Consider the following 26380-nt stretch of genomic DNA (forward strand, 5'->3'; position numbering starts at 1 on the left):
ACTCGTGTGTCTACTTTATCATCTGATTCTTTTCATTGCATCCCTTTGAAAGACTCAATATTAACTTATCCTTTTTGTAAGAAAATAATTTGATACTTAACATGTGATAATTTGGAAAAATAATTGGTAGTTTCTTGTACCAATTTAAAAGCAGTTTTAATTTCAGTGAATTAAAACTAAAAAGCAATTTCTTAGTTAATTACGAATTACTTAACCACTCATTTTGATATACTTCTAAGCTGCTATTATGTTAGTATCAAATGTGTATAGCATGCCTTAAAAATTATATAAAGTTTGAATCACTATAACAATTATTTTTAGTTACAATGCCAGTTGCTATTTAGTTTCCTTGCCTTGGATAAATAGCTTTACTTTTTAGCAATAGGAAAAATTAGCTCTGAGGACTATCTTAGAATACTGTTGGGTTTTTTTTTTCTAAAAATGTGAATGTATTTAACTGTCTCATTTCACATCAGAAGACCTAGTTCTGTGTTAGTGTCATGAGTTTCAAGCAGTAGCATTCAAACCATGCTATGTTTATTATCTTTCTATTCAGTGATTGTTATGCTGTGGTGCTGTTCCTAAGTATATTGGAGACTTGGCACTCCACCACAGGAACTCACTAGAACAATCTTTATGTGTAATATTTCCAGCTCCAACAGTGGTGACTTTTTCATTTGATGTGGGGAATGGGCCTTTTGAAATCTCAGTGCAGTCACCCACCCACTTCAACGACAACCAGTGGCACCACGTGAGGATTGAAAGGAACATGAAGGAGGCCTCCCTTCAAGTGGACCAGCTGACACGGAAGACACAGCCCGCCCCTACTGATGGGCATGTCCTCTTACAGCTCAACAGTCAGCTCTTTGTGGGTAAGTTCTCTTTTTAAGCGATCATTTAATTGTATGATATATGTTCAGAAATGGCCCAAGATAAAAATAATACCAACTATGAAAACGAGGGTAATAACAACACGCAACAGTAGGAAATCACCATTGATTCAGAAACTGTGTCCAAACTGGGCCAAGTGCTTCATTTCTTCCTCACACCCAGCCCGTGAAATGGGTATCATCCATATTTTACAGATGAGATAGCTGAGCTTCCAGGGTTGACTTGCCTATAAAAACTCATCTCATAAATGAGATTCAGATTTGTGTTTAATCCCTATTTGCATACCTGCTTTTTTTTTTTTTTTTTTTTTTTTTTTTTTTTTTGAGACAGAGTCTCGCTCTCTGCCCCAGGTTGGAGTGCAGTGGTGCGATCTTGGCTCACTGCAACCTCCACCCCCAGGGTTCTAGCGATTCTCCTACCTCAGCCTCCCGAGTAGCTGGGATTACAGGCACCTGCCACCATGTTCAGTTAATTTTTTTGTATTTTTAGTAGAAATGGGGTTTTGCCATGTTGGCCAAGCTAGTCTTGAACTCCTGACCTCACGTGATTCACCCACCTTGGCCTCCCAAAGTACTAGGATGACAGGTGTCAGCCACCACGCGCCCAGCCTTACCTGCATTCTTAATATTACAGGTTACATGATGGGTTTCAGCTTAGATATTTTTTATATTAGTGTTTTATTATGATACCAGGAATGTTTATTCTGTTCTCAGAATTGTTGAGGAAACCTTATTTGATGAGGAAATCATCCAGCTGATGCCAAACAATGGACACTCTCCCTGCCGCCCCTCCACCCCCACCAGTCATCACATTGAAAACAGGCCAATAGCAACAAAACAAAACAAAACAAAACAACAAAAAAAACCAGATACCCAGTGTGTATAGAATTCATGTTTGACAGTTTCACCAGTTCCTCTGCTATTTTCCTTCATTTTGCCCTTTTTTTTTCCTGATATTTTCTGGTCACCTACTTAATATTTATGTCAGAATGTTGTTCCTTTATTTCCTAAATCCATTCATGTGGCATTTATAGATTTGATAGTGGCATCCTCTGGATGTGTTTGTTTTACTTTGAATCTTTGCTAATTAGTAGAAATTATGGACCCTGCATTATCTCTTACTTGATCACTTCTCATATATTTTAACATAAATGAGGACATAAAACACTATAAAGCAGAATAAATGATAAATTATTAGAAATTGTACTTAAAGGACAAGCTTGATGTAATCCTAGCACTTTTGGAGACAAAGGTAGGAGGATTGCTTGGGGCCAGGAGTTTGAGACCAATCTGGGAAACACAGCAAGATCCATCTCTACAAAAAGTAAAAGAAATTTAAAAAATGGTGGCACTCACCTGTAATCCCAGCATTCGAGAAGCTGAGGTGGGAGGATGGTTGAACCCAGTAATTGGAGGCTGTTGTGAACTATGATCACGCCACTGAACTCCATCCTGGGTGACAGAGGGAGTCCCTGTCTCAACAACAACAACAAAGAAATTATTTTTAAAGAATTCTCAAGAGTTACACTTTTGAAGAAAATTGATCAGATCCCCATTACACCTTTTATTTCTTAAGAGTCTGATGTTATTAACCTTCTCTCACTGGAAAGGATGAAGCATATTTGCAACATATTTGAGGAAGACATGTTTCCAATATATTTGTGTACTTACTATTTTGATACTTTATTATTTCCTTTAGTCAAATATTTAATGAATAGCTTCTGTGAGTAAGACACTATAATAGACAATCTAATCATGATCTTGTGACCACTTGACTGACTGACTTAAGGGTATGAAAATAATAAAGAATGTATGAGAAGAAATATATAACTTTTAATAACATGCTAGAAGCTCAGTCAGGAAATTGACAAAGCTATTTCTTGAATTACAAAAATGAGAGATGGCCACAACAAAAGGTATGGCAATTTAAAATCTGTCAGTAGCTTGGAAATAGCCTTACTATTCTTGGAAATTGAGAGGCTGAAATAGTCCTCAAAATTTTCAGTGAAATATGCTGCAGTTTGCCTGTGGATGACCTTTCATTGTTGGTATGAATTTCAGCTTCAGGAGATGGAGGCACTATATGTTGTGTCGTGTAGGAATCCTGGCGTTAACTTGATTTCAGACAGTCATAATGAAGCACTGGTATGTCATCAGAAAACGGCTTTACAACAGACTTGAGTCTTTAAGCATCGATCGTGCAATATAATTTTAATAAGGATCTAAAAGATTTTGTCTTCATGGAGGCAATTGGTTAGGCCTTTGACCTCACTGTGTGTGTTGAAATGTAAGGATTGGTGTTATTCCAAAGTTTTATAAAAAATAACTCTTGATTATATTTAAGTCAAGTCATTGAAAATAAAAAAGACGAGGCAAAATAAAGATTTGTGAAAAAAGGTGACATATACTGTTAACAACAATCTGTTTATACAGTTTCCTCCTTCCTTCTCACAGATAACCATGAATAAGTTGCATGATTTAGTGTGGTGATACTAAGGAAAGGGCTTATAAAAAAGAAAAAAACCAAACAAAAAACAAAAAAATGCTTGTAGTCTTGGGTAGAGACAATCATTGACTGCCAAGACACCACATGAGGGGTTTGGTTTTATCTTCACCTCTACCAGAGTGAACTAGTCTGTTAGGAAAGGGCTTCAATCAAGTTGATAAAACAGTGCTTGCAAGACAAACTATTCATTTATCAATTTACAACATTACTATCACACAAATCAGAATTTAAGAAAAATTGTAGCTGGAGGTATGTTTTTTCCCTGTAGGCAGACTCAATGAAAGACACATTATAATTGAAAAGGTTATACTGAATTAGAGTATGGTGACTGAAAAAATAATTTAAAAAATCAGTAGTAATTAGAGCTAATTTTAAAAAGTACCTACTAGGACCAAAGAGTTCTGTGTTATCCTGTGATTATATTTCAGTGGAAGAGAAGAGACAGGCAATTAAAAAAATCTATCTATCTAGAAAAAAATCTCTCACTATATATATAGAAAAAATATACATAATATATAGAAAAAATATATATGTAACTATATATAGTTTTTATAGTTTATAGTTACATAGTTACATATTTCGGTGGAGAATATATTTCAATGGAAGAGACAAGACACAGTCAATAAAAAAGAACTATTTGTATATATAAAAAAATTTTATATAACTACATATAGTTTTATAGTTTAAATGTAGTTATATATAACTATATAACTATACGTGTAGTTATATATGACTATATAACTATGTAACTACATATAAACTATAACTATATAACTACATATAAACTATAAAACTATATGTGGTTATATAGTTTATATATAAACTATTATATATTATATGTAAACTATAATATATAAACTATTATATAATATATAATATAGTGTATATTACATTATATATAAACAATATAAACTAGTTAAACTAGTGAAACTAATTTATAGTTAAGCTAGTTAAACTATATAGTTTATATGTAACTATATATAATTACATATATATTATATAACTATATATAAACTATAACTGTAGTTTTTGTATGTAGTTTATACATATATAAAAAATATATAGTTTATATATTTATATATAGTTATACATCACCATATGTATGTATCCATACATGTATGCATGCATGTGTGTGCACATACACATATACATTTTCTGACACTGATAAATACCATAAAGTAAAAAGGATACCATGGAATCAGGCAGTGATTTGTGCAGGGGACTTCTATTTCAAGTAGGTGGTCAGTGCAGTCTTCCCTGGAGACGTTAGCAGAGTCCTCCTAATTTGAGCAGAGGTCAGATGAAACAGAAGAGCGGACTTTGTGAACATCTGAAGGATGAGAATTCCAGGCCATGGCTCAAAGTGGTGGGAATAAGCTTTAGGGATTCAAAGAATAAGGAAAAAAACAATACGGCTGGAAAGAATCAGAGTTAGGGAAAGTATGACGGGAAACAAGACTGAGGTATATATCGGACCTTGTAGGGCCATGGCGAGGACTATGGATTTTACTCTAAGGAGTCAGAAGAGTGACCTAATTTAATTTACATTTTCCACGCTCTCTCTTACTCCCCAGAGGGATACGGATGGAGGCAATGGAGGGCAGGCAGGCTATCACAGTGGTCCCTGTGAGAGATAATGGTGCTGCAGGCTAAGGCAGAGATGTTGAAATTTAGATACACGCAACTTGCTAATGAATTGGTCATTGATGTTAGTGTTTTACTATTTATCTATGATAATACGCTTGGGGATGAAATGCTTCTTTGTAGGTCTTTGGTTTTCTCACATTATTTCCCAGTTTTTGTTTTTGTTTATTTATTTTTGAGACAGAGTCTCACTGTGTCACTCAAACTGGAGTGCGGAGGTGTGCTTACTGCTCACTGCATCCTTGATCTCCTGGGCTCAAGGGATCCTCCCACCTCAGCCTCCTGAGTATCTGGCACCACAGGTACATGCCACCACACTTGGCTAATTTTTGTATTTTTTGTAGAAACAGGGTTTTGATATGTTGCCTAGGCTGGTCTCAAACTCCTGGGCTCAAGTGCTCCACCCACCTCAGCCTCCCAAAGTGCTGGGATTACTGGTGTGAGGCACCACACCAGCCTAGCTTTAAATTTCACCTGGAGTTAGCTTTTCTTGTTTTCTCCCTTCATCTTAATTTATAGCAGTGATTAAAGCTGTTTCCTGGCTCCACAATCCAAATTGTATACCATAAGCCATAAGCTTGCCAGGCTGCAAAGAGTCTCTCGCCCTTCTTCACAGGCCGGAGAAAATATTTCACCTTCTTCCTCTCCTTTAATGACACGCACCTGCTCCATAATCGTACTCTTACCAGTAAATTGGGCTTCTTTGCTTATAGATTTTGTTCCAGCACATGTCATATGTAGAAGGACCCTTCTTGCATTTCCTCACATGTTAATCCCCTGAAATATGTTAGGGTTAAGTCTTGTTCTGTTCTCAGAGTTGGTGACTCCATGGGTGACTGGTAATCTCTACTTCAATCCAATATAATTGATTTTCTGGTTACAGTTTTAAAGGGTAATTTAATTTCCCTTACTTGCAAGTTCAAGAATTTAATTTGTGGTTCATCCGTCCATCTTAAAGATAATTATGGCTAATCAGCATTTTCAGTGTGCGTAACGACTATCGTTTGTATCTGGATATGGGGCAAACGAATGAGGTAAATGTGAATCTGAAAAGTAAGTACAGTTTTCAGCATGACTTTATTCTTCTAATAAAAATGTTTTAAATACGGAGACTGATGGTAATAATAATGTTTAAACAAGTTTAGAGATTAAACGTACAACATGAGGACTATAGTTAATAAAATTGTGTGGTATTTGGTATTTGAGATTTTTGTTAAATATAGTAGATTTGTCACAAAAAAGTAACTATGTCAGATTATAGATTTGTTCATTTGCTTTTACTACAGTAACCTTTTTACTACCTCTGTGTTTCCTGTAACATCATGTTGTAAACCTCAAATACACACAAAAAATTTATTTTAAAAATGAATAAATTACATGGAAACACAATTTTTATAATATAGGACAAGACTGAAAGACTGTTAGTGTTATTCATTCTAAAATAGATGATGTTATTGTTCCAGCATTAAGTAGTTTTGTTAAAAACGCACTTTCCTGTTGGTTAACAAATTTATAGAACCCTACTGTGGAATATTTCAAATAACAAAGTTATTTTAAAATATAAATATGAAATGTCAGAAATTTCAATAACATGGAAATATATTAATTTGAGATACTGTGTTTAACACTTTACCTGCAAATAAAATGTGTAGCTACTTGGATATATGATACATTTGATTTAAATTATATTCTCCATCTTACTAACTGGGTCTATGTTGATAATATTTATTAGCATTAAATTTTTTGAGATTAATATTTTTAAAAAATTTGAGATGGGTCCCTCTCTCTCTCACCCAGACTGGAGTACAGTGGTGCGATCTTGGCTCACTGCAACCTATGCCTCCCAGGCTCAGGTGATTCTCCTGCCTCAGTCTCCAGAGTAGATGAGACCACAGACACATGCCACCATACCAGGTTATTTTTTGTAGAGACACAGTCTCCCTATGTTGCCCTGGCTGGTCTTGAACTCTTGGGTTCAAGAGATCCACCCGCCTTGGCCTTGCAAAATGCTGGGATTACAGGTGTGAGCCACCATGTCTCACCTGCAGATTAGCATTGTTGCTAATCTCTCAGAAGTGGCTGTTGCAATGAGACCATATGAAGGAATCCAATGTATTTTCTCAATGGCTTCTTCACCCTCTCTTCTAAAGGCCAGTCGTAAAGTATGTTCACATCTCAGAGGGAAACTCTGAGGAAAGATTAATGCTTTAATTTCTGAGAAAAATCAGTAAAAATAAATAGAAAGCATTTTGGAAAAATGTGATGCAGTTGGGCAGCAGTTATATATGACAATTGAAATAGAAATAAGGAAATGATAAATGGAGTTTCAGAGATGCAGCTAGCGTTAGCCTACACCCGAGCAATACAAACCAGAAGGCTTTTGAGCAATCCCTGATGTTTCAAATATTAGAAAAATTAGCTTCAACTAATCTAAACTGTAGGATGTCATGCAGAGTAAAGGAAGAATGAAATAATGCACAAAACCCTTGTATGACTAAGTGATAAGAATTAACATCAGTGTAACACGACAGATTAGACATAATGAGCACTAAAGCAATGAACATCGCCTCCTCTCCTCCAGATGATTCCAGCCAGCACATCACATTGCTTTTGTATAATAAAATGGATTCGCCTTCTGTTTGTAGCCCGTCTTTCTCCATTTTTGTTCTTAGTTGTGACATTGGGTCTTTACTATCCTTTTCATGTTCTTTCACTTTGTCCTTTGTGTGTGTGTGTGTGATTTATGCCTATCTTAAATAGTCTTATTCAGAACTGCTTCTTATTGTCTTTTAAAAAATCAGCGTATTGAACACGTGCCCTTGACTTGCTAACACTGAGGACTTAGCATCCGGTCACCACTGTTATTGTAAACTCACAAACGTTCTCCAACCACAGAAATGATGGAGAGAAAAGAATCAATCATTTTTAAAGCTGAAATGTGACAGTGGTCATTTTCTATTTTGGTTTGTAAACTCAGCATTTTCGTAGAAGCTTCTTAAATTAGCCTTGAATTGATTTTCATGCAACCAGCTCTGCAATTTTTGTTTCCAGTCTCAATTCTTTTACTGACAGGTTTTTAGACGGGGCGAACTTTATCTCAGTACTTTGTGACTCTCACCTGGAGGAGAAGTAAGGACCCCTGACATAGTCAGAACTAATTTGCTTTGCATTTGAATTGCATCGAATCTATAAATATTTATTGACTGCTTAGAATGAACAATTGCTAAAAACCACATGTAAAGGTTAATGTCGAACTCTAAACATATTGAAGCTCTGAGACCGCAGTAATCAGTCTCAGCTGTGTGTGTGTGTGTGTGTGTATTTGTGTAAACATATGTGTGTATTTCTGTGATTTCACCTGGGAGTGAAATTTCTAGGTCACAGCGTATGCATAGGCTAAGCACAGGAAATAGTGCCGTATCTCTCTTCACCATTAGATAGCTTCCTTTATAAAGTGGCTGTTCAGATCTGTTGCCCACTTTCTACAAGATTGTCTTCTTTAAAAAAAAAATTCATAAGAATTATTTATATATTTCAGATGAATCCTTTTCATATAAATTTATTATGAGATCTTCAACCTCTCTGTGAGTTGATTGTGCTTTCATATTGTTAATAGTGTCTTTGAATGGACAGAAGCTATTAATTATAATATATTCCAGCTTTTTATTTTTTAATTTTGGTTTTTGATACGCTAAAATATAGTTATGGGAAGAGAATATCAAGCAGCCTTAGGTTTGAATTTAGTACAATAAAGGTCGCATTTCTCTTTAATATAATCAAATCATTTATCTTAATTATTCACTTCTCCCCTCCTTGAGACATCTTTTTCATGATTAGCCTAAGAAGTTCCCAGTGTACTTTTCTATGTCCAGTAGTAAATCTTAGTGATCATTGACTGAGGTCAGAATTCAGATGGGATATTTGAGGACGAGAGAATGTGATTATTCATCAATGAACAACAGTTTATTTCTTTAAAATAGGCTTTAGCATGGTCAAACTAGAGAGTTGCTCTGGCTTCAGCATGTGAGAAGTCTAAATAGACTCATTCTTTCTGCTCCTTCTATGACTGGGGCACGTTTTCACCAATGACTGTGGTTCAGGGAAAAGTGACTGAATTTTCTGCCCATGACACTATTGCTAACAACAGCTGCCTCTTTGAACCACGATAGTTCTTTGAACCCGAGGGAGAATAGTCCTCTTCCTCCCCTCCATTCCAGGACTTTGCTTAATGAAGAACATTGCATGACAGACTTAGAGCTGGGCCTCCAGATTCCCTGCCTTCTATATTAACCAACACCCCTAATTCTGCAAGGCAAAGTTTTCCACCAGGATGCGGACAGGGCTCACGGTCCAATGCTTGACATATAGAAGACAACTTTCTCCCTTCAATCTCCTGACTTGGTCATGGACCCAGCCTGCATGCCCTGTCACTTTTCTGCCCCAAGTTAATTTGTGGTTGGGCTTTGCCAGTTTTTCTTTGCCATAGTGTCAAGGTCAGGGAGTGTCCTTGTACTCTGCCAGACAAATTTCTATAACTTTGAATTTTAAAGAGAAGGTTGAGGATCTTGATTTCTTTATTTCTGTAAGCCCCCTGCGTGAGTTATGCTGTTGTCCCCAATTAATTCTCAATAATATTCAAGCACAGCACATGAATAATTTGCCATTAAAATTTAAAGTGTCATCTCAAAGGTCTTTCTGCCACAAAAGTAGTGGAAAATTGGCATAGGAAAGAACCAGCTTCTACTCCATGACAGTAACATCTGTCACTTATCGTAATTTCCTGAGAATAATAGAGGAAAGGGTTTGGTGCTGGGTCTCTACTCAGCACCCAGACAAATTATTTAGATGCAAGACCTCAATACCATTACATAAGTGGACAGGTTTGGTTAAACTCAGTAAACATGGAGAGGTTGGGCATTTGTTTCACAAGATACTCAGTGTTGTGAAGTCCTGAAATTCATTATATCTGATATAGCATGGCAGGTAAATTGATAGAAAATTAATTGGAAGACAGTTCCAAACGTAATAGCTCAGTGGAAACATCCAGAATCAATTAACCAAACTGCAACTCTTTTTAATTGGACACACTCTAACCCTGAAAAGGCACTGGAATCTTTAATTAAGCTTTCAAGCCCAATCCTATTTACATTAGCCAGGTTTTTCAGAATAGTTACATCTGAAAACAAAGTTATTAACTTGAAACCTAACAGTAAAGGAAAAATTCTAAATACATGTGTGACACAACAGTTTGTGTCTAATTAGATGTTGTTTTCTGGTCATTTAAAATGTAGCTTAAGACTATATGGTTACGTAAATAACTTAAAAAGTACAGAATTAAGATGTCCTGTTTATAAAGTTGCATACTGATTTTCTTCTCACTCTTACAAATATTATCTAAGCATATATTTCACATGTGTTTACATTTATCTTCTTCTGCTACTCACCCCACACTCTGACTTTCTTCTTTACTGCGTATTTATTTTTATTATGTTGTGGTAATCTTGTGTTTCCCCATCTAAATTTGTTACTAGCGCTTTTTGTCAGCAAGATTGATTTCATATAGTTTTATACCTTCAGTGCCCAGAAAGAGCTGCTAAATAAAGCTTGGAGAGCTGAAGTGCCGTTCAATCCAAAGATGATCTGAGGCATACAAGAAAATGGAAAAGTCCTCTTCTTTTGCCAGAGAGGGGAGTGAAGTGCAAAGAAACTTCCTTGGAATGAAAGGCTATGTGTGGGTCTGAATCCTACCTCTGCCTCTAACTAAATGTGTTTATTCTAATATTTCCTCAGATGGACCTGTGGACCGATCTTTGAAATTCTCTATGCCCCTAGTTTCCCATCATCCAAAACAAACTAAACACGAAAAATTCAGTTAGAACAGCTGGAAATGGACTTTAGTCAGTCATTGGACCCCAAGTTATTTAGTTGTGTTGTTACTGGCAGAATAATATAAGCCCCTGAATTAGGGAGACTGTGCGTGTTTCAGAGCAGCACATGTATAACGATGTGATTTAATGTTACTGTATACCATTGACTGTATACTATGATTTAATGTGGGATAATACAAAGTAAATTAAATATACCAGGAATATACCTTTAATTCAGAGTTCACAGAATGTGGCCCCCTGCAAAAAGTTCCTGTGCCATGCGAAAACCAGATGTGAGCTGGACCTTACCTAGGGAAGAAATATCCAACAAGGATGCCAAAAGAATCTTGGCCAAAGACTTTGGACCCTAGGAGCTCACTGAGTTGAGTCAACAGAGTGGAAGAATAGAGAGGTGTGAAGATAAAGGAGTAGCAACTCTGATATGGAAGAAAAAGAAAAATCCTGAGCATAAGGCAGAAGAGAGACTTCAAGAATGGCGGAGTCCTCAAAAAACTACATATAGAACCACCATGTGATCCAGCAATCTCACTAATGGGCATTTATTGAAAGAAAAGAAAATCAGTTTATTGAAAAGACAGCTGCACCCCTAAGTTTATTGTAACACTATTGACAATAGCCAAGATGTGGAATCAACCCAGGTGTCCAATAACAAATGAATGGATAAAAAAGTGGTGTATATATGTAATGGAATGCAGTTCAGGCATAAATAGAATGAAATCCTGTCACTCAGAGCAACATGGATGGAACTGAAGGGCATTATGTTAAGTGAAAAAAACCGGGAACAAAAAGTTAAACACAGCATGATCTTAATCATATAAGGAATCTAAGGAAAAGGTGATCTCATAGAAGTCAAAAGTAGAACAGAGGATACTAGAAGATGGGAAGGGTACAGGGAAGGGGCACAGAGTTTTGTTAAAGGATATACTATCACCGCTAGATAGGAGGAGAAAGTTCTAGTATTGTATGCCGCTGGAGGATGACTATAATTTACAGTAATATGTAGTTTCAAATAGGAAGATATTGAATGTTCCCAACACTAAAAAATGATAAATGTTTGAGATGATGGAGATGCTAACTACTCTGATCTGATCACTACGTATTATGTATATCACAACATCACTACATACCCCATAAATATGAACAATTAGTGTGTGTCTATTAATTTTTAAAACAGAACAACAAAAAGGAATAAACAACTCAACTGGGCACCCATATTAAAAACCTAAAAAAAATGGCAGAAGTAAATGTAAATGTAGGAGGAATTAAACAAGAAGATTTCCAGGCATTCTGAAACTGTGATGAAATTAACACCATTCCTACCATGCTCACTTATAATAATGGCAATATGTTTACACTTTCTAGATTTATAAATAGATTTATAAATAGAACAGCCAGCACCCTTAAGACCTTGGCATCCTTCATGGAGGAGAAACAAATTATGTAAATGGAAACATTTTGAATAAACTTTTAAATACAGCAATTTGGATATAGTTATAGCTATGAATCTGAATTCTGAATAGTGTTAGTGTCCGTAAGTCCAGAATTCTCAGGAATTCTTTGAGGTTCCTTTCCATAGTCTTTCATTATTTGCAAATATATAATTAGTTTATTAGAAATGTTCACTAAATTCAGGCCTCGTTCTCAGTCTCAGAGACCCAAGCATCTCTGTGGGGCAAAAGGGGCCCCCTCCTTACCCTTGAAGCACTATGCCCACATCTCCCACCTCGATGTATAATGTGGTTTAACAAATGAATGAAGGAATGGATTTAATAGTTACAACACAAATTATTTGTCTACCACTGTTCTTTGTGCTGGATATACAGTAGCAATCGAAGTAGCCCTTGTTGAATGAAGGCTAGGTTAAGGAGCTACCTAAATGATTTGGAAGAAACAAAGTGAACATGTTTTAGGAAATGAGAATTTATATGTAAAGAGTACATACAAGGTCTTGGTGATGAGACAGCATCATTTATCCAAAGATGGAGCTTCTTTTTAGAGGCCTCACAACCGTCTAATTGCCTCTCAATAGAATTGCCAGGTTATTTAGATTAGGGTACTATTTTCCCGCTTCAAGTTCTGAGTATTAACTTGGAGTGTTCCTGGACACAAATTTATGTATGAGTCTACCCAGGGCTTACACTCCTATCAGGACAGTGCTAATAAAATGATGGTCTAGTGATCATCTGAATTAGAATCTCCTGCAAGCCTTGTTAACTCTTGAGATTCACAACCCTACTTTTGGACCACAGAACCACTATTTCTTGGAGCAAGCTACTGAGTCAATTTATTAGAAGCTCTCCATGTGATTATGTGTTACTCATATTTCTTAAAGTTTGAGAATCTCTACCTTAGAATAATAGGGTCTGATTCCAACCAAACACTGTAGACCTCTTCAAGGGTGACTTGATAAGTACGTATGGTTATATATTCAATGAATGTTATATCACTTGTTTCTGTATCGATCCCCTTTTGCAATTTTGTTAAGAATCTTTCCAAGCATAAAACACTGAACACTAGACTAACCTTTAGAAAAACAATCACTGGGAAATATGTCAGACAAAAACAAATAATCTGACATTCAGTTACCATTTTTTCAATGAATGGATAACAACCAAAGGACCATATCAATGCACCATCAGAAGATCTCAAGGATTCCTTCGTAATTCTCACAAAGTTAAAACTCTACCAGAATTACGATCAGGTTTAAATATGAAGGACAAACCACACTTACCCAGCAATATATACTTATTAAAATTCCCAGAAAGTAGTTTCTACATTAAAATAGCGATACATGTCACTGTTATTTTGAATGAGAGTAGTGTATGACCTTTATTTTATTCCTCAATTTAAAGATCAATAAATATTTTTTAGAAAAAAATATGTAACATAGTCAACTTTAAAATAAATTGAATTAAAGCTGTGTCTTTCTTGGAGTCTATATTTGGCCATGAATTGTGTTTCCAAAATTATATTTGCTCATCCATTTTTTTTGCTGTTCTCTGTAAGGCCTCAGTTTTGTTTGGTGTTTAAATGCTGAATAAAACACCTAGGAACATGTTTGCATTTGCAGTATTTCCCTTTTAGGTGGAACGGCCACCAGACAAAGAGGCTTTCTGGGCTGCATTCGGTCTCTGCAGTTGAATGGGATGACCCTGGATTTGGAAGAAAGAGCCCAGGTGACTCCAGAAGTGCAGCCAGGTTGTAGGGGACATTGCAGCAGCTATGGGAAGTTATGCCGCAATGGAGGGAAATGCAGAGAAAGACCCATTGGGTTCTTTTGTGACTGCACTTTCTCTGCATACACAGGGCCATTCTGCTCAAATGGTAAGTGTGGCACGGAAGACTGTAAGAGGAAAAATTATTCAATGTGAATTAAATGTCTGCCAGTTCTTTTGTTTCCAGCTATTTGAAACACACAAAAAATCAATTTGAGTTTCTTCGGCAAAGAATCTATTGAATGTAAAGAATAGATACAAGATCCTCGTGATAAGACAGCATCATATATTCAAAGTGGAGCCCATCATATTTCATTACTTAAATGTTTGACTCAAACTAGTCTTTGTTGATGATAAATCCATTGATAGTCTCTTTTATGTATTTTAAAGTGTTAGTTGCTCAGTCTGCTTTTTTATACCTAACATTGATTCTCTTAAATAATATGGTTGTCAACACCCTGCCCCATGGTGCTGTTCTTTATTTTAAAATCATTTAAAGCATTACTTTTGTTTTGTTTTTTTTGAGACAGAGTCTCACTCTGTCACTCTGTCACCCAGCCTGGAGTGCAATGGCACCAGTTCAGCTCACCGCAACCTCCACCTCCCAGGTTCCAGCGATTCTTCTGCCTCAGCCTCCCGAGTAGCTGGGATTACAGGAGCCCATAACTATGCCTGGCTAATTTTTGTATTTTTAGTAGAGAGAGGGTTTCACCATGTTGCCCAGGCTGGTTTCAAATTCCTGACCTCAAGTGATCCGCCCGCCTGAGCCTCCCAAATTGCTGGGATTACAGACATGAGCCCCCATGCCTGGCACTGTTGCTATTATATTTGTTGAAGATACTCAACAATGCAAGGATATTTCAGATGCATTTATTTTTATTTTTATTTGTTTGAGTTTTTTAGGCATATTTTTTCCAGAAATATTAACAGTATACCATTAAATATTGATGCATTATAAAAATAGACACACTTATACATTAATCATACATTTTATTGTATGATATATTGAATATCTGCTGGTGAAATAAAATAGCAGAATAGTTTTCAGCTTCTCTCATTCTCTGATATACGTCGTGGAAGAAGGAAAGAACAGTTGTAGGATTAAGTGTTCTGGACAGACTTCTATGAATATATAAACATTTATTCTTTCATAGTTCCTCATAGAAGACTGACATCCAATTTAAATTCAATTACTTTAAAGTGTGTCTTGGCTATTGAACCTTTTCCTGAAGGAGGCTAACAAAACTTGGCTCCAAATTAGAACAACTCCTGACTTACAAAGAAAGCATGAGGATGAGCTAATAAAAAGTTTGCCAAATGTACTTTTCAAGTCATCTGCTTTTCTCCGGAATAATCTATAATTTACAAATCAACTTGTGATCATAATCATACACTGTTGATACCATTCTAGGACACTTTTCATGTTTAAAGTGATAATTAAGACCATTTGTTTAAAATAACATGTCTTCGTTTTTTGGATATAAATAATTTCCAGTTCATCTTGCTAAGTGCAACTATAAATGTTACTCTGCATGCACATATTATATTGAATATAAAATGTATGTTATAGATAATAAAAGATTGAAACAATAAAAAACCCTAAAATGTCAAGGGAGTCTAAACATTACTGTGTGATCCAATAAGTGTCATCTACAACTTGTATTCAATAACCAGTCCTTTTTTAATAATGAAGAGAAGCAGATTCGGGGATTTAAAATGAGTTATTTCTTCTGCCATCCTCTTCATTTTCATACATATGTATTTGGTGTGTGTGTGAGAGAGAGAGAGGGGAAGAAATAAGAGAATTTGGGATATTAATCTCATACAAGAAAAATATTACACTTTTGTAAAATGATTTAAAAGAGGTTGGTTAGTTCCATTTGTTGATGCTATTTCCCTCTCTCATGTTAATACTAGACTTGGCTTTCTTTTTATAGTACACAACAACTATGAGAAAATGTTTAGACCTAAAGGAAAATTTCTGCCTCTCGATCCTGGGAAAGAAGAGAGTCAAACATCCTTCCTTCCTATTTTGTAGATAGGATGCCCTAGACTTCCTTTAAGATACGCTTCATTTAAGATTAGTGTGTACTATCTGCACTGTAATAGATGGGAGTTAAAATTTAAATAAACAAGTAGATGATCAAGGAGATAGAAGACAAGCCTGGTTTGTGTTTGAACTCAGAAAGCATTTAACTTTGAACTGTAAAATTATAATAGTGCATTAATTATATGTGATTTTAAGAGAAAGCCATTTCAAAGATCATTATGAAAGCTCTATTAATTTACTTTATTATTTGATTCTTGTTTGGTGTTGGTTCTTCTATCTATGCAACTCATTATTTAAAGAAACTAAAACATTAATTATTGTAACTAAAGCAAGATTCTTGTACTTAAAATTTTTAAGAAAAAATATATATGTTGTTTCAGAGATTTCTGCATATTTTGGATCTGGCTCATCCGTGATCTACAATTTTCAAGAAAATTATCTTTTAAGTAAAAACTCCAGCTCCCACGCTGCTTCATTTCATGGTGATAAGAAGCTGAGCAGAGAAATGATCAAATTTAGTTTCCGAACAACACGAACACCAAGCTTGCTGCTTTTTGTGAGCTCCTTTTACAAAGAATACCTTTCTGTTATCATTGCCAAAAATGGTGAGTTCTTTTTAGATGAGAGAGAGAAAATTAAATTAGAACACCAGCTCTGTAATAATAGGGATCATTCTTGTGCTCTGGTTTCTCAAACTACAAACAGAAAAATGGAGTGTGCCTGTTTTTTTGTATTCACAGTTTTAGTACTGTCCTGTAAGTATAATCTAAAAGGATTATTTAAAATGATTAAGATGCCTTTATCTATTTATAATTTTGATAATTTTACATATTCAATGTATGATTTTATTTATATAAAACACTTACTGTATTATTGTTAGAAGCTCCTTGACTATTCCATATGAATATCTATATTTGTTTTGTAGTTCATTTTGAAATAAGGTATCCTGTTGTACGTAAGTATTTCCTGCAAATCAAAGCAAGGAAACATTAAGGGAGTGTTAATAAACCAGCATTATGGATAAGAATATGTTCACAAGATGACCTTTTAGTTGTACTTTTAGTTAAAAAAATCATCATGGGAAAAAAATGATGTATCCATGCAGTGTTAAGGGCATGTAGATTAGGAAATGTGTTTCCTACAGAAAACCATTTACTGCTATTTTTCTCTTTCCCATATCTGGATTAAAGGTAAAAAGTTTGGAAATAACTTCTCTGGATAAGAAAATCAAACATACAAACATGCGACTATATCATTTCAACTAATTCAAATATTTCCCAAGGGTATTGAACACCAAAATAAAAATAAGATTGTTCGATAAGTGTATTTATTCATACTGTGCCTTTTGAGCTTGAAGCTGATTTATATATTATGGCATTTTCTTCATCAAATTGAAAGATATCCTGTGAAATAAATTAATTGACATCTCTGCAGGCAATTAAATGAGTAGTACTAATTCTGATGGTAAATTTGGCTTAAAATCATTAATCTTACCATTATTTCATTTCAAAGTCTATGACCATGACCACTGGACCTATTTCTTATCTTTAGTAAAACTACATTTGCCTTTCATAATTTCATTAATTGTTGTATTTCCAGAGTGTGAGATATATTTTTAAAATATTGTAGAAACAGAATATTATTGCAATATTAAACAATAGCTTGGCATTTCAGAAATATTTAATACTATTTTTTAAGTGAGAAGCTAGTGCATAGATTTGCATATGCTTAATGTGAGATCTTGATGTTAAATTAAAGACTTACAGGAAAGAGAGTACTTATGTGCAACATACTTGGTCTTGATTTTGAAAATACAGTATTACAATTTCACTTGGAAACTGACTCTTGGGGATTATAAGAAGCTATCTTCCTATTTTTCCCTCGAAATGAATAAATAGCAACAAAACATGACTCTGATTTTTAAGTAAGCCGTTCTCAAAGTATGATTTTTACTAAAAAAGTCACAATTTTTCCCCACTCTAGGAAGTTTGCAGATCAGGTACAAGCTAAATAGATATCAAGAGCCTGATGTTGTTAACTTTGATTTTAAAAACATGGCTGATGGACAACTTCACCACGTAGTGATTAACAGAGAAGAAGGAGTGGTCTTTATAGAGGTAATGTAGTAAATTCAGCAGAAGCAATCATTTTAATGGCTCTCCAGCATGAAGGATCTCAAGCAGAAATTTGATAATGAACACAATAAGCAGAGACACTTTCAGTGGTCTTCTTCTGTAGATAATAGACCTCAAATGTAGTCAGGGTTTTCTTAAGCAATAAGATGTTGTTCATTATATTCATTATATATTATATTATTAATGTCAGATACTTAAATGTTGTTCATTATATTATTAATGTCAGATGCTTAAAATGCCAATATTTTCTAACTTGTTTCTGCTCAGAAGGACAATGATGTCACAGTGTGCTACTGGTAGGACCATTGTTACGCTAATGAAACCGGTTTACTTTAGATAAATGCAGTAAGAAATCTATCCAAAAATAATGATTGTAACGTCAGAATTTTTGTTAATGATGTGAGTCACAGCAAAGAAGGTGGAATTATTCATGGAGCCAGTTTTTGAAGAAAAGCACTAATAATGTTTTGGTACCCTACCTAGAAGAAAATTTCTTAGCTGCCTACCTCAAATAAAAACACCAAGTAAAAGTGTTAAGGGGAAAAATAACCTTTTGTATCTTTTTGTTGGCTTCATCTATTTTGGATTCCTTATCCAGTGGAGAAAAATTAAATGATGCAAGGGGCTAGGAGGTAGGGTAGATGCACTGGCATCTGAAGGTAGTATAGAAATAATGTAGAAAATCCTTTCTAAGTGGCTACGTTTTTAAATTTTGTTTTTTTCTAAATGTTTGGGGCCATGCTAACAACTGCTTAATTTATCTTTTTCTCTTGTCCTCCTTTGCTTCCTGTCTTCTCAACTAAACGTCATCCATTTGGATGTTTTTATCTCGTGTAATAATTTTGTAGATTGACGATAATACAAGGAGACAAGTTCACCTGTCATCAGGCACAGAATTCAGTGCAGTCAAATCTCTGGTATTGGGCAGGATTTTAGGTAAGTGAAAGAAACAACCTTTCCCCTAACCATGCTAACCATGATACATAAACATGGATCAGAAAAGTCATATCTCACACACACACACACACACTTCATCATGGCAAAGGAAATCCCTTGCCTATTTTGATTATGCAGTGAGTGGTAATCAAGGTAGAGGCTTATGCAGGCATGAGTAGGGGCATCCTGCGTGATGAGCAAGCATCTTCCTTTGATGTTAAGGTCACCCTGGTCTCAGTTCTGTCTCAATAAAGGATAATGAAATACGGTATGCTCACATTTCAAAAATATTAAATAATTAAAAATAAAAATAGCAAAGTTGTATTAATTAGGTGCCAAATATACAAACTTTCCTCTAATGATAAAACTAAGATTAGATTTAAAAATGGAAGAAGAATGCAATTACTTTTCTTCTAGTTAGTATGCTTCAGGTTATGACTTGGATTCTATTTGCCTTGTTGCAATGTTGCCCTTGGCAGCCACGCTTGCTCAGATGCAATATAAATGCCTTATAATTCTTATTTATTTCCATCAATTACCTTTAATTACAGCACTGGAGTAGAAATGCACTGTTGCCATTTTAACATCAGAATATGTTTGCATTATTTTACACTTGCCAACAAGGATTAAATTGAAAAGTAAATTTTAATAGATATTTCATTTTTGTTTATACATAAATAATTAAGAGTATTGGAATTTCACCTTATGGGGGGAGGGTAGTTCTTGTAGCGTAATTTTTATTCCTACTCTGGTATTTGACACTAATCTGAAATATTTTGTCCACGATAGTAAATGGAATTTTATTTTTTGACCTTTACAGTTATTTGTACCTCAGTTAATCATTCCTTATGTTGCCTGTACCTAATCTCAGAATCTTGAGAATGTTTGATTAAACCCGTAGGTGAATGATCAAAATATTGGCCCTTCAGAAGGTTAATAGTTCAGTGAATAAATGTTTATAGGGTTTCAAGTACTATGATGAGCACCAAGATTATGTGTTCTTATTCTCTAAACAAACAGGGGAAATACCATGAATTGCAATGTTCTTCCACTGTCTATAGTGGACACAAAAAATATGTGCAAAGTACTTCTTAGATGTTTGGAAGCTTGACTGAACAATTCCATGGGAGGCCCACAGTGTTATTCTATAAATCCAACTATTTAAGGCTGACATGTGTATCATTTGCTCTAAGACTATGTGTATAGCCAATAATATATTTAGCATGAAATGATGATTCCACTTTATTCTGTAGCTTTAAAATTGATTCAAGTCTTGTCCCCTGAGGTATAATTAACAGATAAGACAACGTGCACTCTTAAGTCTGTGCACATGAGGATTAGCTTTAAACTAAACTTCAGATACATAGAAAAACATGGCTAGGCTCTCCCTTTGTTAAAAGAGAATATACTTAGTTATTTCGTTTTTAGTATTGGAAAATATTTATAGCTATTTCAGGCCACTGTGGAGGTAAGAACATTAGTGTCTAGGAGACTGTTCAGCTCTGGGTCTGTAACTCTTTAGCTCTGCCTATTTACCTTTGGATATGTAACTAAGATATTTCTGAATATTATTTTTTTAACAATGTTAGAGGGTCTTATTCCATTTATAGCTATGGCATAGCATAGGAAGCCAAAGAGAATTGTAAAAATCTAAACAAACAAGCAGCAACAAAAACAAAGCCTCAACTGTTTTAACTGTGGGATCGATCTACTTCCCTACAGATGGCTGTCAGCTTTGGGGGAGGTAAGCATGCAGGTGGCTGGGGAAGGAATGAGAGCCCCAAATAGACCCAGGATGAGCCATAGATGTAGGGATCATAGGGTGGAACCCCAACCTCTGTAATGAGGCAGTCTGTCTGAAAACCTCTTTGCTGAACATCACGCTCACAGAAGACTCTGTTCCTTGTTCTGTCCTCACTTAAGCCTACCTTTGCACATAACTATTATTATTCATAGAATTAAAAATACGTGCAACTGTGATTTGGAAGAGTCCTCATCCCCCAAACTCTACATTAGTACAGTAGATGCCATTAATGAGTGGAATCATAAGCTGATACTCCATTCACAGATGTCAAGAAGAAATACTAAATAGGTTTTCTATGCAAGATATTATACCACTGTGAGTAGAAATATATTCAATATATTATAAAACAATTGGGAAGCTGATTTTCGTCCTGTAAGGAGGATTGTATTAACCAAACAGTAGAATAACATTCAGTACATATATAGTCATTTCCCTTTTTCTAATTGAATAAGGGAGATTCCTATAGAATTAAAGATGTTAAGGTTTTTACTCACGAGTTGCATATTATTCAAATATCCTTATCATATATGCTGAAAAGTAAAAGTCCAGATTGAGCATTGAGCTTTGTGGGCTCAGTCAACTCACTCTCCTAAAAGTGTAAGTGACAATTGATTTGGCATATGCCTAAGGTATGGATCTTGATTAGGGACTAATCATTTGTAATTCAAAGGTAACTTTAGGGACTAATCATTTGTAATTCAAAGGTAATTCAACTGGTAACTTATGGTCAAATTTTGTGTGGTATATGAATTTATGGCAAAATGTTACATAGTACATCCTTATATTTTAATGCAGTGTATTTATAGTGAAATAGATCAAGAGTTATTAATATTTCAGAGAATTGTGCTGTCTTGAAGTCACTTATTGTGTTAGTCCAGGTCCTCCAAACAACAGCTGTGAAGACAGGATTAAGCATGTGAGGACTTTATCAAGGGAACAATCATGTAAGAGAAAATGGGAGTGAGCTGGCTAAGGCATACAGGACCGTTAGATGTCCATGACACTCTGTCTACAGGGATGGAGAGAGAGAGGGAAAATTAGACGGAAGCACAGAAGTGTCTCAGACCAATGTGCAGTCTAAGAAAGATTTAACAAAATGTTTAGGGAGCCATTGAGTTAAAGTCATCCTCCAGAGGAGTCCCTTGTTTGCCAGGGGTGAGCCTGCCTTGGAATGCCTGCTGTGACCTGCCATTGCTTGGGGGCAGTCCATGGAAAACATGGCCTTGGTACAAGCATGAGGATGGATTTCAGAGCCCAGCAGTTGGGACCCTTGGTCAATCAATCTCCCTGTAGTCGGTGGTCTTTGAGGCGCATTCTCATGTTTCCACACTTATCAAATATGTTTTGCATTTTTGTAAACCCAGGTGACTCCTTGATTCACATATTAAATACATACCTTGTGGTCACCTACCATGTAAAGAGAGAATCCCACTCAACAAGGTGGACATTACATCTGCCCTTACAGAGCTTATGGCAGTGGGGATTTCGATAATCATGAAAGCAAAATATGCCTTTGTATTGATTGACATGAGTATAATGTGCCCCAATATTGCTTTAGATAAAGTAGTCCCAAATTACCCTCCAAATTAAAATGTATTAAAATTCTTCTATTTTTATACTTTCTGCATATTTCTTCTAAGGGAGTAGCATATAAACATTGCCAAATTTTTTTGTAGTTGTAATTTGCCTACAGTTACAACAAAAGACTTAAGTATATAACTATCGCATGCTTTTTCAAATGGAAAAAGAGATATAAAGGAAATACTTTCCCTCTCTTGACTTTTTCTAGTACTCGTTTCTTAAATGTAGAAAGGATTCTAAGGGTAATTTTGAATTGCTGACACTGTTAAAAAAACTTTGCTAGCAGATACTAAGAAAGGTGGGTGAATTTTAAGAAACAATATCAAACTACTATGATGACATGGTAACCATTTCTAACTGCTTGTTACAATTAAAATATAGAAGTACTTAATAACTTTGGAAATAATAATATATTGATGGTTTAGAGCTACGGTGGGAAGATCAAGGTTTTAGTTAAACAGCTCAGTTCAGATCCTCCCATAATCAACAGACTCTATTGCATTTGTTTTTTATATTAAATTTTGCTGTAAAATTAAGCTCTTGAGTTCTATTCCTGGCGACTTTTATATGTTAGATTAGTTTTATGATTTATTTATGTAAAAACTGAGAGATTGTTTTCACTCTTTCTCAGCATATAGCTTTTATATATTAGATATGATGGTCCATAATAGTCATTTATCTTTTTTGGGGCTGCAGAGCCAAGATGTACTCTCAAATTGCTGCAGTGGAGATTTAAGCCAGATGTAAATAAAGTGTGTAGGAAAAGTAAGTCTACTCAATCTCCTCTGAAGAGCTTTAAGAGAAATCTCCAGTGTGTCAGGAATTCTCTATGTAAAACTCGCTTCAGTGCTCAGAGGTGAGGCAAAAGGTGACCTAGGTAAATTAAGGGAACTGTGATTTTATAAATATATCATGAAATGACTTTCAAAATAATGGATTGGTTATTTTAAAAGCATGTTTTAAAAGGAAAGTGCAAGTTAGAGCAAGAAAAGTAAAAACAAAATCTATCTTACAATCTTTAAAAAAATGAATCAGGTCCATTGTTTTTTAAAATTTTTAATAATTAAAATGTCTTAGACTGTCTTCAGTGCATAGCATGACTTTCTTCTTGTGAAGGCTTTAGTTGATTCTAGAGGGTTAGTTATATTATATTAAGCTGGCCATATCTAGAAACTTATTCTCGTAATCATAATACATGAAAATAGATCAGAGATGTCATGTTCCAAATCCAAAGAACATTCATGATATTGAAAGAAACACATTACCTGATTTTAATAGTAGAACAAATGATAACTTGGAAGTTGAGATTTTTGTCAGAAGCACATATAGTCATGAGCATGTGGTCCCGTGGGGTGGGCAAGTGTATTCCTCTGACAATGATGTCACAGGTAAAGCTTTTTATTTGGCAGCCAAGCATAATAACACTTAGAACTCTACTTACACTTAAAAAAAATACCAAATGATAAAAGCAAGAGTCACCAATCCAAAATTATATATTTTCAGGTGCCTCAAATCTAGAAACCTTCATACAATGATAAAACAAGAATTTCAAAAATAAAAAGGAGAAAGGGATTATTTGTTTATTTAATTACTAACATGGCTTAAAAGGTGCTCACATCAGCCAGGCACGGTGGCTCATGCCTGTAATCCCAGCACTTTGGGAGGCCAAGGCGGGTGGATCACGAGGTCAGGAGGTTGAGATCATCCTGGCCAAAGTGGTGAGACCCCCATCTTTAGTAAAATACAAACATTAGCTGGGCGTGGTAGCATGTGCCCGTAGTTCCAGGTACTCAGGAGGCTGAGGCAGGGGGAATCGCTTGAACAGGAGAGGCGGAGGTTGCAGTGAGCTGAGATCGCACCATTGCACTCCATCCTGGTGACAGAGCAAGACTCCATCTCAAAAACAAACAAACAAACAAAAAATGCCCACACCAGGGATAAGTAAAAAATAAAGCCCCAATTAGGCACTGATGCTAATATGTGAGTGAGTTTATTAAAGAATAGACATCCATGTAAGGAAGAGAAAGGAAGGGATTGGCTGGGGTGTGAACAAGGAAGCTGTGAAGTGGAGAGAGGGCACTGTGCAGCCACAACAAGGAGATGCTGGAAGATCAGATGATCAGGGATTCCTAAACCGCAGGCCACGGATCAGTACTGCGCTGCACAGCAGTAGGTGAGTGGCGGGCAGTCAAGCAAGCAAAGCTTCATCTGTATTTACAGCCACTCCCCATAGCTTGCATGACCACCTGGGCTCTGCCTCCTGTCAGATCAGCCACAGCATTAGATTCTCATAGGAGTGAGAACCCTATTGTGAACTGCACATTTGAGGGATTTAGATTGTGTGCTCATTATGAGAATCTAATGCCCGACGACCTGTCACCATCTCCCATCACCCCCAGATGGGACCATCTAGTTGCGGGAAGAGAAACTCAGGACTCCCACTGATTCTACATTGTGGCCAATCGTATAATTACTTCATTATATATTACAGCGCATAATAGAAAGAAAGTGCACAATAAATGTAATGCACTTGAATCGTTCCGAAACCATCCCCCCCACTCCCATCTGTGGGAAAGCTCTCTGCCTTGAAACTGGTCCCTGGTGCCAAAAAGGTTGGGGACCACTGAGTCTGATGATATTCCAAAGGACTAATCAGAATCAGAGCAGAGATAATTGAATTCTACCGGCATTGTCTGTTAAATGTAATGGGGTGTTAGAGATGATTCTCACGCCATCATAGTACAATTTAATATTATTACATAAAAATTATCCCTCTTGCTTGATATCTGCTTGTAATGCTTGCTAATGTTGATTGGAGTGAAAATTGTCGCTATAGTTCATGCTCATTTGTAGAAATGAGTACTAGAGGATGGAAAAAAAGCATTTCGTTTCTTTCCGGTCTTCCCTGTGAAAAGGTAGATAGTCTGATGTCATGTCTTTAAGTACTTTGTTCACAATGTACATAAGTTCCAATGCCAAAGTGAATGATTTGTCAATCAGCTTCCTCAAGATAAATATTTACTAGAAAATTATATAAAAAGAAATCTCTCTGGGATGTAATTAATTAAAGGAAATATACAGATATAAAGTTGTTTTGTCAATTCATTAAGCCATTACTGGATCACAATTCCACCACATGGGGAAAAAAAAGATCTCAATTAAGATATTTACATAATCTTATTAAAGTTGTATAAAACCTCTCATGGGAAAATATGCCCACATTTTGAATAATGATATAATTTAACACACTGTAAAAATGACTGAAAAAAAAATCACTACTCGAAAGTTGAATGAAATTTATAATTACTATTTGTTATTTTTTGTGTCAAATACATAATGGCACAAGAACACTAACAGTAATGTGTTGATAATTCATGATGGTAGTGGTAAAAATCAGGTTGCATCAAATTAACTTGGTTGACATTCATCCATCATTAATAGGGTGTGCTACATTTGCTTTTTATCTCCAAAACTCATTGTAAAATTAAGTTCTGAGTTCTGTTCATTTTTATGTTATAGGAGTTTTCTATAAGCCTGGAGATTATTTTCACTCGTTCTGAGTAGTAGCTTGGGTATATTTAGAGGCGATGACCCATAGGGATCATTTATCTCTTTTGAGTCTGCAGAGCTCAGGAAGCACACTCAGGTTTCTGCAGTGGCAATTTAGGCCAGATGTAAATAAAATGTGTGGTCTGAGAGAAGAGGATGTCTACTCAGTCTCCCCAGAAGAG

At 35.5% G+C, this 26380-nt stretch overlaps 1 protein-coding gene across 3 annotated transcripts in view; it reads left to right on the plus strand.

Annotated features, from left to right (window-relative positions):
• LOC105491252 (contactin associated protein family member 4) overlaps window positions 1-26380 on the plus strand; it is a 280044-nt gene that overhangs the window by 242697 nt on the left and 10967 nt on the right. For all 3 annotated transcript variants that reach the window (XM_011757456.3, XM_071084990.1, XM_024795881.2), the window contains 5 exons: window positions 654-872; window positions 14013-14252; window positions 16574-16798; window positions 18177-18310; window positions 19177-19264. In XM_011757456.3, coding sequence (XP_011755758.2) covers window positions 654-872; window positions 14013-14252; window positions 16574-16798; window positions 18177-18310; window positions 19177-19264 — 906 coding nt within the window. The remainder of the gene's footprint in view (window positions 1-653; window positions 873-14012; window positions 14253-16573; window positions 16799-18176; window positions 18311-19176; window positions 19265-26380) is intronic.

This window comes from Macaca nemestrina, chromosome 18, assembly GCF_043159975.1.
Source record: "Macaca nemestrina isolate mMacNem1 chromosome 18, mMacNem.hap1, whole genome shotgun sequence".
Lineage (NCBI taxonomy): Eukaryota > Metazoa > Chordata > Mammalia > Primates > Cercopithecidae > Macaca > Macaca nemestrina.